Source organism: Capsicum annuum, chromosome 3 (genome assembly GCF_002878395.1).
Source record: "Capsicum annuum cultivar UCD-10X-F1 chromosome 3, UCD10Xv1.1, whole genome shotgun sequence".
Classification (NCBI taxonomy): domain Eukaryota; kingdom Viridiplantae; phylum Streptophyta; class Magnoliopsida; order Solanales; family Solanaceae; genus Capsicum; species Capsicum annuum.
The window spans coordinates 3,658,337-3,670,842 of record NC_061113.1 but is presented as its reverse complement, the minus strand read 5'-3'; the positions used below and the strand labels follow the sequence as shown (position 1 = coordinate 3,670,842).

The following is a 12,506-nucleotide window of genomic DNA, read 5'->3' as shown; positions in this document are numbered from 1 at the left end:
ACTACCTTGACTAGTTCTCTCATTGAACCACACCAAACATCAGCGGAGAATTAATTTAATCAGCTCATGAGACAAATATATTTAAGATCCAAGGAATAGGAATATAAGGCGATCAGGAGTCGGGTTTTACGATATAAAAATAATCTGCTAGCACGGACTGGAAATGGTATCAGCCAACACCATAGGCAAGACAATCACAATAGCCTACTGGTGACAGGAAAGAAGACTACCAAAAGCATCTGCTGATTTTTATTTCATAGATAGCCTAAAAACACCTACATAAAGTGTGTCTACTCTTTAAGATTAAAATCCTTGTCCAAACAAAAACATCCTAGCAAAAATACATTGCGGAATCACCGGCCAAAATTAATGTTTCCTCGCATTGCTTGCACCATTTTGCTAGTTATACTAATCTTTATAGATGATAGATGGGAAGGGAAATAGTGCAAAGAGAGAAAAGGGGAGGGGGGGAAGGGAAGGAAAAGAGAAGTGTGACATCAACCACATCTAGTTTGACAACAGGATACAGCTCTCAGTCCCATACATCCAGCACCACCTAGAAAAAAACAAAATGGAAAACCGAAAAAAAAAAGGAAAAAAAAAGAAGAGAAAAAGATGGGCAGAGATTCTTCAGACAGTTAACAAAGAATGCTTTCAGAAGACAACAAGGTAGAGATTCTTAACAAAGAATGCTTTCAGAAGACAATAAGGTAGCCAACATGATAGCACAGGAATCAATATAAGGTACAGGGGTAATATGAGAATTTCCACAAACACATACATGATACAGATCAAGGAATTCCTCAGATTAGGTTTTTTCATACAACGTATGTAGGTTCTATATGTCACGGCAAGCTACTAACAAGTGCAATGTGGCTAAATGCCTACTGGTTTTCTTAAATGGCAATCTTTTCCTTATATTTAAAGTAACTGCAAGAGGCTCCAATTACTTTTATTAGTGTAACCCGGAAGGGACACTAGCTAAATAAAATAAAAGCAAGAGAGGCCAGATACCAGCTTTGGCTACTTAAATATTGTGTGAACTAGAGTGTGGAGCTATAACCGTCACGTCCTCCACTACTCCATCTGCAAGGAAGGAAACTAGAAGCTAATGAATTCAACAAGATTTTACCTGTTATGGAACAACAATTGAGTTCCACCAAATAAACAACAGATATGAGTATATCTGTTCAAGCTCGATTCAGGGAGCATCATGCTCTACTCATCTCAGCAACATCTGGTTGCATTAACCTTAATAGCAGCCTGCCTAACCAAACATTTTCAAGAAGAAAAACAAAAGAAAGAAGAAAAAAGAAAAAAAGGGACAAAAAAAGGGGACAAAGCAGAAAAAAAAATGAGGAAAGAAGCAATGCAAGAAATGTGACGATTAACAACCTTAAACTTTTATAACATATTTCTTCATCCCAACAAATTTCAGCCAGCATTCTAAAATAATTGTTCCAAAAACAGCAAATGCTCTCCCATTTAAACAGCCAAAATTTTCAATTGCATACCTTCAAATATAATCAGATATAACGTTGCCCATTCATTTGATAAAGCGCCGACAAGAACCAGTCCCATAACCTGCATGTTTTGGAATTTAACAGGCCCACCAAGCCACTAAATGTAAATAAAATTGGAGCCTCCTACAGAACTACCAGCATCGCTAACTCGTCATGCAAAACTAGTATAATAAATTCACAAGACATCAAACTACCCTATCAACAGTTTGCATCAGTTATGAATACAGGATATGAAGTCATATAACTCAAGGACATTCAAATTCTTAAGAAGAAGGCATCCCTCACAACAAAGGGCATCTGATATACTTCACAGTACTGACATTAAGAAAAGGATAAGGGGTAATTTAAATCCTCAAACAGACATACAATTAAGAAATTACTACCTACTGAAAGAGGTAAAAGTTCACCATACATGAGCTCAAAAAGTAGTTCACAAGAAAATCAGCACAATTGATCCAAGATGAAGGAGAGGCAAACTTGATATTCAATCTTTCAACTAATGCTACTTCACTTTCTGCTAACGTTCCATCAAGGACCTGCAAAATAAGCAAAATAAGGCGTTTTTGTCATACAAACTGCAATTAATTCACTCGAGCAGATCTTGATCATCAAGTCACTCTATGTCTTGGGATCACGTTCTTCCAGAACACCATGCTTCCTCAAAACTTTCCATGTTTTCTGCAAAGGTAAAATAAATGATCACATAACCGAGTATCGCAAGCCATAACCCATAGATTCAGAACTCTTTGAATTTGAAGCTATCAGTCACTGGTTCACATTCCATTAGCAGGATCTTCTTCCATCAAACTAGCCTCGGTTGTTCCATGATCACCGTCATACTGCTTGGAGCTTTTCTGGTGACCCCTACGACCTCTCACTTCATCCTTTATGGTTTCATCTTCACCTGACCCATGCCTACTTTCAGAAGAATTTGATCTAGAGCGTCCCCTATGCTTTGATCGTCGGTTATCGGAACGGCTTGCAGACTGTTTACTTCCATGCTGCTTTTCATCAACAGATCTTGACCTGGAGCGCCTTTTACTTCGATTCTTTGATTTCTCTTTTCTGCTCCTTTCCAATTTAGCACTTGAACGATGTTTTTCTTCTGGAGATCTGGACCTTGATTTTGAGTGCCTTCTACTTCGATGCTTTGGTTTATCTCCTTTGTTTCTGTCTAACCTATCACTTGAGTGATCTTTCTCTTCAGGAGATTTGGACCTTGACTTGGAACGCCTTCTAGCATGATGCTTTCTTTTCTCTTCTCTGCTTCTGCTAGAATGATGCTTCTCTGCTGGAGATCTGGACCTGGAGGTTCTTCTGTGCTTTGACTTGCTTACTTCCACAATTTCTGGTGGCATTTTCTTCTGTGCATCCTCAACAACCTGTGGCGATGCTGACCTTCCCTGATCCTTCTGCCTGGCTTTCTCACCCCTGCTTCCTTCTAGCTTATCGTCAGACTGGTCCTTGACTTCGGCAGACTTTGATCTTGATCCCCTTCTATATTTTGATTTTCTTTCACCATCTTTTGGAGATGACCTACTTCTTCGTCCATGTTCAGGTGACAGTGACTCACGTCGAGAAGCTCTACTTGTCTTGTGTGGGGGACTATCTCGGCGGTGTTTCGGTGAGCCTGAATCATCACGATAAGATTTTCTAGTTCGTGGGCTTGTGCTCCTACTTCTATTTCTCCTTGAAACAGGAGAATGGCGATCATAGAATCTAACAAAATCCCGTCTTCTACTTCTGTCACTAGCATGTCTAACATCCCTATATGACCGCCTTTCATCTTCATAGCCTGAATAACGCCGGGGTCTAACAGGTGATCTGGATCTATAATCTCTTGATTTCCATGGCAGAGGAGAGAAAGAACGGGATCTCCGCCTTCGCCTATAACTTATTGGAGATTTAGACTTAGATCTTGATCTGGATCGTGATTTGGATGGCGACCTGGATCTTGATCTAGCACGACTGGGAGATGGTGACCTATACCAGGGCAGCTCATTAGTAGAAAACCAATACAGTTAAACAAGCAAACATATAGCAGATGAAGAGAAACACTATACACACTCCTACTTCATGGAGAAAATCTACTTCTATAAAAAAAAATTGTCCATCTTCCTAGAAATTTGCTCCAGATTAACATTCCTTCCTTTTGTTTCCGAAGGAACAACCACTACCAGCATACATAAAGGATCTCCAGAAGAAATGAAATAGATAATGCAACAATTAATCAACCAATATAATTGTATGTAAGCCATAAGATGCTTGGAAGATTTACTAAGCAACCCTATGTTACTTGGACTCTTACAAAATGTCAACGGGTGCATCTCGGATTCTCCAAAAGTAGTGTATTTTTGGAGAATCAAACATGGGTGCGGCATCAAAAGTGACGAGGAGTTCGCACAACTTAGAAGCAACATCCTCCCCCCCACCCCCAAGACCATTTGATACCTGGGAGATTCAGTAGGCCATCCTTAAAGCTAGATTCCCGTCAACCTAGAACCGTTCACATATAACCTGCAAAGCAAATACTAAACTTGAATTTGGTTTCTAGTGTCCTCTTTATCCCTCAAGTTTCGTTCAAGGCCAGCCATAGAGAATCTTAAAGAGTAGCAAGACACTCAATTAATCTATTATGCTGTCAATTATCATCAAAGGATTGAATATATGCAGCACTATGCCATTATTCTTGGTATCTACAAGTATGGATATACAAAGCTTACACTCACTTCATTCTGTTTCACAAACACAAGGCATGGTTCTACAGGTGTAGAAGGTCCAACTTTTAATAATTAAACCAAATACTCCTGATAATAGTTAGATGAATTACCAGACACGTAACATCGATTATAAACATATGATGAAATAGTTCAGCTGACATACTTGGCCTTGTCATCAGTTTCCACATCTCCAGAGATCAGACCATCAGCTTTCAACTTCTTGCTTATTTCTGCAGCTCTTGCAGCAGCCAAATCAGTAGCAGTTTTCATAGTTGCAGCCCGATTAGCTGCTTGCTGTGCAGTCATAGCTTGCTGCATTAATAGGGCCTGCTGGAACTGCATCTGCTGCATTGCAACTGCTTGCTGCATCATCAAGGGCAAAGAGGAAGAACCCATTGATGAATTTAAAACAGATGCCTTCGGAGGAAGTTGTTTTGCCATTTCAACATTTAAGGGGCGGCCACCAACTTCTATATTGTTCAACGCTAAAGCACCAGTTGCTTCTTCGGGTTTTGAGTATTCGATGTAAGCAAAATGTTTGGATTCAGTAATGTTACAATCAAGGATTGCACCACAGCAACCAAACAGCTGTTTCAACTGATCCACTGTCAGAAGTGGGCTAAGATTGCTGACTTGCACAGTTCTTTTAAGGGAATCAGCCCTTCCATCTTTGTCACCTGATCCTGTAGCACCAAGCAAGTAGAATGAGGAACACGCTCATGGATACCTCGCAGTAATGTGTTATAGCTTATATGCATAATTAATTCTACACCATCTTTTGTGATGAGTAAGTTGGAGGAACAAGCAAAGAAAAAGTAGTAAGAGACTACCTGGAGGGAGAAAATACCTCCGTTTCCTCTTTAAGTTATACAACAACAACAACAACAACAAACCCAGTGTATTCCCACCTAGTGGGGTCTGGGGGAGGTAAGATGTACGCAGTCCATACCTCTACCTCTGATGAAGTAGAAAGACTGTTTCCGATAGACCCCCGGCTCAAGACAGGAGATACCACACAAATACATAGTAAAGCACAGCACAGAAGCAGATTACATAACATAAATACGGCACCCCTAAGTAATATAAAACAGAGGAAAGCAGAGGAAAGCACACAGATTCGTAATAAAACATGGAACACGGAAGACGGAATCATAACAGGAATAAACCCCCCCCCCCCAAGTAATTCCCTACACTAGCGACCCAAACTGGCCCTAATCCTCTGCCGAAATTCGCGCCCTCCAGACCTTCCTATCTAGGGTCATGTCCTCGGTGAGCTGTAACTGTTCCATGTCCCACCTAATCACCTCGCCCCAGTACTTCTTCGGCCTACCCCTACCCCGCCTAAAACCATCCAACGCTAGCCTCTCACACCTACGGACCGGGGCATCCATGCCCCTCCTCTTCACGTGTCCGAACCACCTCAATCGTGCTTCCTGCATCTTGCACTCCACTGAAGTCACACCAACCTTCTCCTGGATAGTCTCATTCCGAACTCTATCCCCTCTAGTCAGTCTACACATCCAGCGCAACATCCGCATTTCTGCCACCTTCATTTTTTGGATGTGGGAGTTCTTAACTGGCCAACACTCCGCACCATACAACAAGGCCGGACGGACTACCACCCTGTAGAATTTGCCTTTAAGCTTGGGCGGCACCTTCTTATCACACAGCACCCCCGACGCGAGTTACCACTTCATCCATCCCGCCCCAATACGGTGCGAGACATCCTCGTCGATCTCCCCGTTACTCTGGATCACGGACCCAAAATACTTGAACTTATCCCTCTTACATACCTCCTGTGCTTCCAGCTTCACTACTACCTCATTCTCCCGCCTCACGTCATTAAACTTGCATTCCACATACTCTGTCTTGCTTCTGCTCACCTTGAACCCTTTAGACTCAAGAGTTTGCCTCCACACCTCTAATTTGTCATTCACCCCCCCCTCGAGTCTCATCTATCAGAACTACATCGTCTGCAAAAAGCATACACCACGACACCTCCCCTTGAATACGCCGCGTCAACACATCCATCACCAACACAAACAAAAAGGGACTAAGAGTAGATCCCTGATGCAATCCTGTGAGGATAGTGAAATGCTCTGAGTCTCCTTCCGCCGTCCTCACCTGGGTTTTCGCTCCATCATACATATCCTTAATTACTCTGGTATATGCCAGCGGTACTCCACTCACTTCCAAGCATCTCCAAAGCACCTCCCTGGGGACTTTGTCGTATGCCTTCTCCAGATCGATAAACACCATGTGCAGATCTTCTTCCGCTCCCTATACTGCTCCACCAACCTCCGCACCAGGTGGATTGCCTCCGTCGTCGAGCGGCCGGGCATAAATTCGAACTGGTTTTCCGAAATAGACACTATCCGTCTCAGCCTCACCTCGACCACTCTCTCCCAGATCTTTATAGAGTGACTCAATAACTTAATCCCCCTATAGTTATTGCAACTCTGAATGTCCCCCTTATTCTTATAGAGAGGGACCATGGTACTCCACCTCCACGCCTCGGGCATCTTTGCCGTCCTGAAGATTTCATTAAACAATCCAGTCAACCATCTTACACCAGCCTCTCCAATGAACTTCCAAAACTCCACCGGTATCTCATCTGGCCCCATCGCCCTACCCCTTCGCATCCTGCGGACATCCTATCTAACCTCTTCTACCTTAAAACGTCTACAATAGCTAAAGTCCCGACACTCCTCTGAGTGCTCCAGTTCCCCTAACACAATAGCTCTATCCCCTTCGTCATTCAAGAGCCTATGAAAATACAACTGCCATCTCTTCTTAATGTGGCCGTCCTCCACCAACACTCTACCGTCCTCCCCCTTAATGCACCTCACCTGATCGAGGTCACGACCCTTCCTCTCCCTAGCCTTAGCGAGTCTAAACAACTTTTTCTCCCCTCCTTTCTCCTGTAACCCTGCATATAAGCTCTCAAAGGCGGCCGTCTTAGCTGCTGTGACTGCTGACTTCGCCTCCTTCCTCGCTAGCTTGTACTCTTTCCTATTTACCCGCTTCTCCTCTTCGTCCCTACTTTCCACCAACTTAGCATACGCCCCTTTCTTGGTCCCCACTTTCTTCTCCACCTCTTCATTCCACCACCAATCCCCCCGACGGTGCCCGGCCCGACCCGGCCCCTAGAAACACCCAACACCTCACTTGCATTCTCCCTGATGCACCTTGCCGCCCTGTCCCACATACTATCCACGTCCCCCCTACACTCCCACACCCCCATTCCCGCCAACCTCTCCCCTATCTCCCACGCATTTACTGGCGTCAGGCCGCCCCACTTAATTCTCGGTCTACACTCCTTAGTCCTCCTCTTTCTATTCTTCTTTATACCCAAATCCATAACCACGAGCCTATGCTGGGTCGAAAGATTCTCACTCGGGATGACTTTACAGTCCTTACACAACGCCCTATCCCCTTTCCTAAGCAACAAAAAGTCAATCAGAGTCCTGGCTACCGCACTTCGAAAGGTGACCAGGTGTTCGTCCTTCTTCGGGAAGCCCGAGTTCACCACCACTAGCCCAAAGGCCCTCGCAAACTCCAGTAGGGTCGCCCCCTCGTCATTTCTCTCCCCAAAACCAAAACCACCATGCACGTCACCAAAGCCTCCCGGTAGCGCCCCGATGTGCCCGTTGAAATCCCCTGCTACAACAATCTTCTCCGAACTAGGCACGCTTCTCACCACCTCCTCCAAAGCCTCCCAAAACCGCATCTTCTCCTCCCCCTCCGATCCCACTTGCGGCGCATAAGCACTACACACGTTCAGGGTAAACCCCCGAACGACCAACTTAATAGTCATCAACCTATCGTTGATCCTCTTCACCTCCACTACCTGACCTCTAAGCTCTTCATCTACTAAAATGCCAACTCCATTCCTACGCCTGTCGCTCCCCGAGTACCACAGTTTGTAACCATCCACACCCCTAGCCTTAGACCCTACCCACTTGGTCTCTTGAACACACGCAATGTTGATCCTCCTCTTCCTAAGAATCTTCACAAGCTCTATGGACTTACCCTGAGGGGGCCCCTTATTCCAAAACCCAACCCCCCCCCCCCCACCCCCCCCCCCCCCCCCCCCCCCCCCGCGACCAAACCTTGGCCCCCCTCCCCCTCCCGCCCCCACCACGGCCCCACTCCCCAACCCCCTCGGACATGACCCTATCCCCCCATTACTGCCCACAGCCACAACTACACGAAAGTATAGGAAAATATACAGATATACACGGTGGTAGTATCAAAACACCACCGGACTCAACACCCACCGCCCCAAATACAGGTTCCCAGCCAATAACCCAATCCAAAGCAGTGGAAGAAACGACCACAGCAACAGCAACAACAGACAACAGACAATGTCCACAAATTCCACGCAAGTCAAGGTACAGGGGCTACTACTAGCATAATACTAAGAAAGGAATATGAAATAATGAAATAAAATGGAATATGAAATAACGAAAATAACAAAGGTTAGAAGTCACCGGATTACGCTTGGAGCTGCGGCTGCTGGAGACGGAGCGGCGGGTGGCGGGCAGCGGCTGGAGACCGAGCAGCGGCTAGCTGGCTGAAGGCCGAGGTGGGGGGGGAAGGGGGGGAGCTGGTGTACCCCGCTGGGAGGGGGTACGGACAGGACAGGTAAGGGTTGGGGGGCCGACGGTCGGAGACGGAGGTCGGGTCGGCGCCGGGGACCGGAGGTCGGGTCGGCACCGAGGGTCAGCGACGGCGCCGGGGACCGGTGCGAGAGGGAGGGAGAGAGGGTAGGGAGAGAGAGAGAGAGGGGGCGCCGTTAGAGAGAGAGAGCCGTTTGGGCTGCGCCGGAGGTCGGCGCCGGGGGCCGGAGGTCGGGCCCGGAGATCGGGCCGGGTCGGCGACGGGGGCCGGTGACCGGTGCGAGCGAGAGAGGGTAGGGAGGAAGAGAGAGAAGAGAGAGAGAAAGAGGGTAGTAAATTAACAAATATCAAGTGGGTAAAATATATCATCCTCTTTAAGTTATAGCAGCAAAATAATTTGAGAAAACTTACTTGAGTAAGAATAGTTTATAATCAGCCCCCAGTAACCAACAAATACAAATATTACTTATCGGACAATGATGGGAGATAAAGAACAGATCAATTTCAAGAATCAATGTTTTACTGGAGTGAGGAAATTTTAAGAATAACTAAAAGTAATCAACAAATAGGAGGAACTTATTGACAATAACGAGAGCTAGAAATACCAGAGGCATCTTTTCCAGACTGTGCTTGTGCCTGAGCAGCATGCGCTTGAAGAGCCTGTGCAGCAACAATTGCCTGAGCAGCAGCCATAGCAGCTGCAGAAGGTGCCATGGGCACTTGACTAAGAGTTCCCATACTGGTGGTCGCAGCTAGAGCAGTCATTAGAAGATTGTGAGGAGGATGATTGAACTTGCAATCAGTTTTTGCACACCGTCCATAAAGGAATTCTCGGCAAACTTCACCGAGAGATGCCCCAATTCCAGGTAAAACTGCTCCTCCAGAAGCTCCAGGAACAATACCTGGTATCATTCCAAGTAATCCTGGCACTGCCCCAGATACAGAACCAGAATAGTTAGGCATATTAGGCATGTTCTGGTTGACCATATTTGGAAATGAGGCTGATGGAGCCACACCCAATAGCCCGCCATTAGTACTGCCTGCATGATATAAATACAAATTAAAATCTTCAACAATTAGAATACAATGTTGGTTACTGTAAACCAACACATGAGGATCAAATCACAAACATCCCTCCAGCATTCCTTCTACATCACTCTACAGTTATTCATTAAACAGAAACTTACTTGCAGTGATCCTATTTAATTGTGATGTTTTATAGTCCAGTAAAACAGCTAAAAGAACTCAACAAGCGATCAACCCATCATTATAACAACATAATTATCAAGACAAACCATTTTTTTTTAAAAAAAAACAGTGGTGTTGAGGCCAGCTTGTGCACCCCTCAATTAATTCTACTTCATTAACCACTAGACCACACCCTTGGGGGCAAGACAATCAAGTAAATAGCATATGACCAAAGCAGGATTGACCATCCCCAATAAAATGGGACCTCACTTCAGCAACCTCATTGAAGCTAAATACATTTAATAAGACCTCTTGTATTTTGCATACAATAGCCAAATAATGATTCTGATTAATGAAATTTATCAGCTTAGGTTAGATAATACAATCAAGGCTTATAAAGTTATAATCCATTTAATAAGAACCAATATCATAGCTTCAGTTGCAAGCTAACAATCCAAAAACTATCCCCATAACCACATATATGATAAAACACAAATCAATAACATACTCACTTTGGTCCAACTTTTAGAAATCTAATTAGACACCAAAAAAAAGTATCTTTAGATAATTGTTACCATTCTAAAAACAAGTATCTTTAGTTGAAAAAAATCCAATTCTATTCTAGAAAAAGTTAATTTTTTGGAAAAAAATACGCTCTCTAGATGAAAGAAGGGGTTAAAAAACAACAACTACATTCCTTTTGCTCCATAGGAACAGATTTAGTTCCACAATGTTAAATAATTCACATTAGTTTAATTACAAGAGTATCTCTATAATTATTACTAACCTACAATTTTCTAGACAAAATAAAAAGACTTGGTAAATACTACACCTTAAGTGCACTCAAGGGTCTGGCCAAATGGTCAATTGAGTGGGTTGAGCACCACATTAGATCTCAAGTTCAAATCCTAGAAGAAACAAAAACACTAAGCGATTTCTTCCCATATTTTCTTTGCCTTAGTGGACAAAGTTACCTTGTAGGCTTGGACCTGCTGGTGGGAAGTGGGAGGTATCACGTGTAATAAGTCAATGTGCACAAAAGTTGGCCCGGACTCCACAATTATCAAAAGAAAAAAATACACCATCTAAAGTAAATTACTATTATGACTAAACCATCATTCCAGCTAAATTTAGCATCTTTCACCTCCCAATGCTTTCTATTCTTCACTAAGCTAAGCTACCTGAATAAGGAACTACTCCCTCCACTCACTTGTACTCATCACATTTCGATCCACAAGGATCAATTTGACTAATCTTCGTAGCTAAATTGAAATAGTTTAATCCATTAAATTTCGACACTCAAAAATTATATGAAAAATACTATAAGTTGCAATCCTTGTCGCATTAATATGATGGGAAAAATTGGTCTTTAACACTTTCTGACTTCCGAGAAGCGAAATGTGACAAGTAAAAACAAAATTCACCAATTAGAGTGGAGAAAAAAAGCAAACCTGTACTGAAGAAAACAGGAAAAGGACTGCCCATAATAGCCTTCCCATTACATTCAACATTCACCATATAATTCCCTCTTTTCTGCACAATATAACTCACTGTATACGTTCCATCACCCATATCCTTCACTATCCCTTCCAAATCCGATCCACCAACTCCAACACCAGGTGAAACCCTAATCTTAACCTGGGCCCCACCATGCGGCACCTTCCGCCCGTCGCAATCCTTCGTAACAACCGTAAACGTCGACGGCGCACACGCTGTTCCACCAGCAATCCCAGCTCCAGCTGCCGTACATTTACTCGGATCAACCGGCCCGATCGGTTTCTCCGCGAGCCGTTTTTGCTCGTATTCATCATCGTCTTCATCACTATCCGATGCAGCGGCAGCTGCGGCGGCGGCTGAAGCTTCAACGTGCTTAAATGTGGCTTCGAATGCGGCTTTTGCAGCCGCGTCTTTCTCGGCTTCGCTTTTCAGCTTTGCTTCCTCGGCTTGCTTTGCCCATATTGGCTTCACCGCCGCAGTTACTGTAATCGCCGATGAATTGTTCCGGTCAGCCATCGATTCCTCGGCTTGTTAACCCTAATTTTTGTGAGGGAACTGGTAAAGAGGAAAGGCCGAAGAGAAATAGAAAACAAGAAGAGGGGTCAATCTATAGACACCTCGAAAGTTTTGGACTGGACTAAAATGAGCTAAAATTCCACCATAACTCAACTCAATCAATACTTGAAAAACATAGTTCCATATACTAAAATATTTACTATCTATAAAATTAGAAAAAAAATAAAAATTTAATCATATAAATATATTATACACAGTTTTACTTTATATTTTCATCAAAGATTACTTTTAAAATTTGAATAGGTGATTTTCGATTATATGACCATAGCTTTGTCAATCAAATTTTAATTTAATTTGATTAAATATCTAATAAAGCTATTTTCCTCTTTTATATAATCATAAAAAATATATCAAATTTTTATTTTTATTTTTATTTTTCA

The 12,506-nt window shown here is 43.5% G+C and overlaps 1 protein-coding gene across 5 annotated transcripts; it reads right to left on the bottom strand.

Annotated features, from left to right (window-relative positions):
* Positions 1-224: 224 nt before the first annotated feature.
* On the bottom strand, positions 225-12,250 carry LOC107864334 (splicing regulatory glutamine/lysine-rich protein 1). 5 transcript variants are annotated; one of them, XR_001672620.2, is made up of 7 exons: positions 11,505-12,237; positions 9,471-9,905; positions 4,407-4,926; positions 1,936-3,506; positions 1,515-1,584; positions 1,133-1,267; positions 225-556 (listed from the first exon to the last, which is right to left on the bottom strand). XR_001672620.2 is itself a non-coding variant. In XM_016710683.2 (4 exons), the coding sequence occupies exons 1-4, from the start codon at positions 12,064-12,066 to the stop codon at positions 2,297-2,299; spliced, it is 2,727 nt and encodes a 908-aa protein (XP_016566169.1). In that variant the 5' UTR covers positions 12,067-12,250; the 3' UTR covers positions 1,755-2,296. The 5 variants fall into 5 exon arrangements, 1 of the variants encoding a protein (XP_016566169.1); XR_001672621.2 differs by having other exon boundaries at positions 1,133-1,263; XR_007053324.1 differs by having other exon boundaries at positions 1,133-1,584.
* Between the last annotated feature and the right edge of the window lie 256 nt (positions 12,251-12,506).

What these genes read in the sequence shown, in the direction of transcription:
- LOC107864334 (XM_016710683.2), bottom strand. Translation starts at nt 12,066, where the DNA reads ATGGCTGACCGGAACAATTCATCGGCGATTACAGTAACTGCGGCGGTG. An exon ending in GTCTGGAAAAGATGCCTCTG is followed by an intron (nt 4,927 to 9,470) that starts GTATTTCTAGCT and finishes TTGGTGCTACAG; the next exon opens with GATCAGGTGACAAAGATGGA. An exon ending in GAAACTGATGACAAGGCCAA is followed by an intron (nt 3,507 to 4,406) that starts GTATGTCAGCTG and finishes GCCCTGGTATAG; the next exon opens with GTCACCATCTCCCAGTCGTG.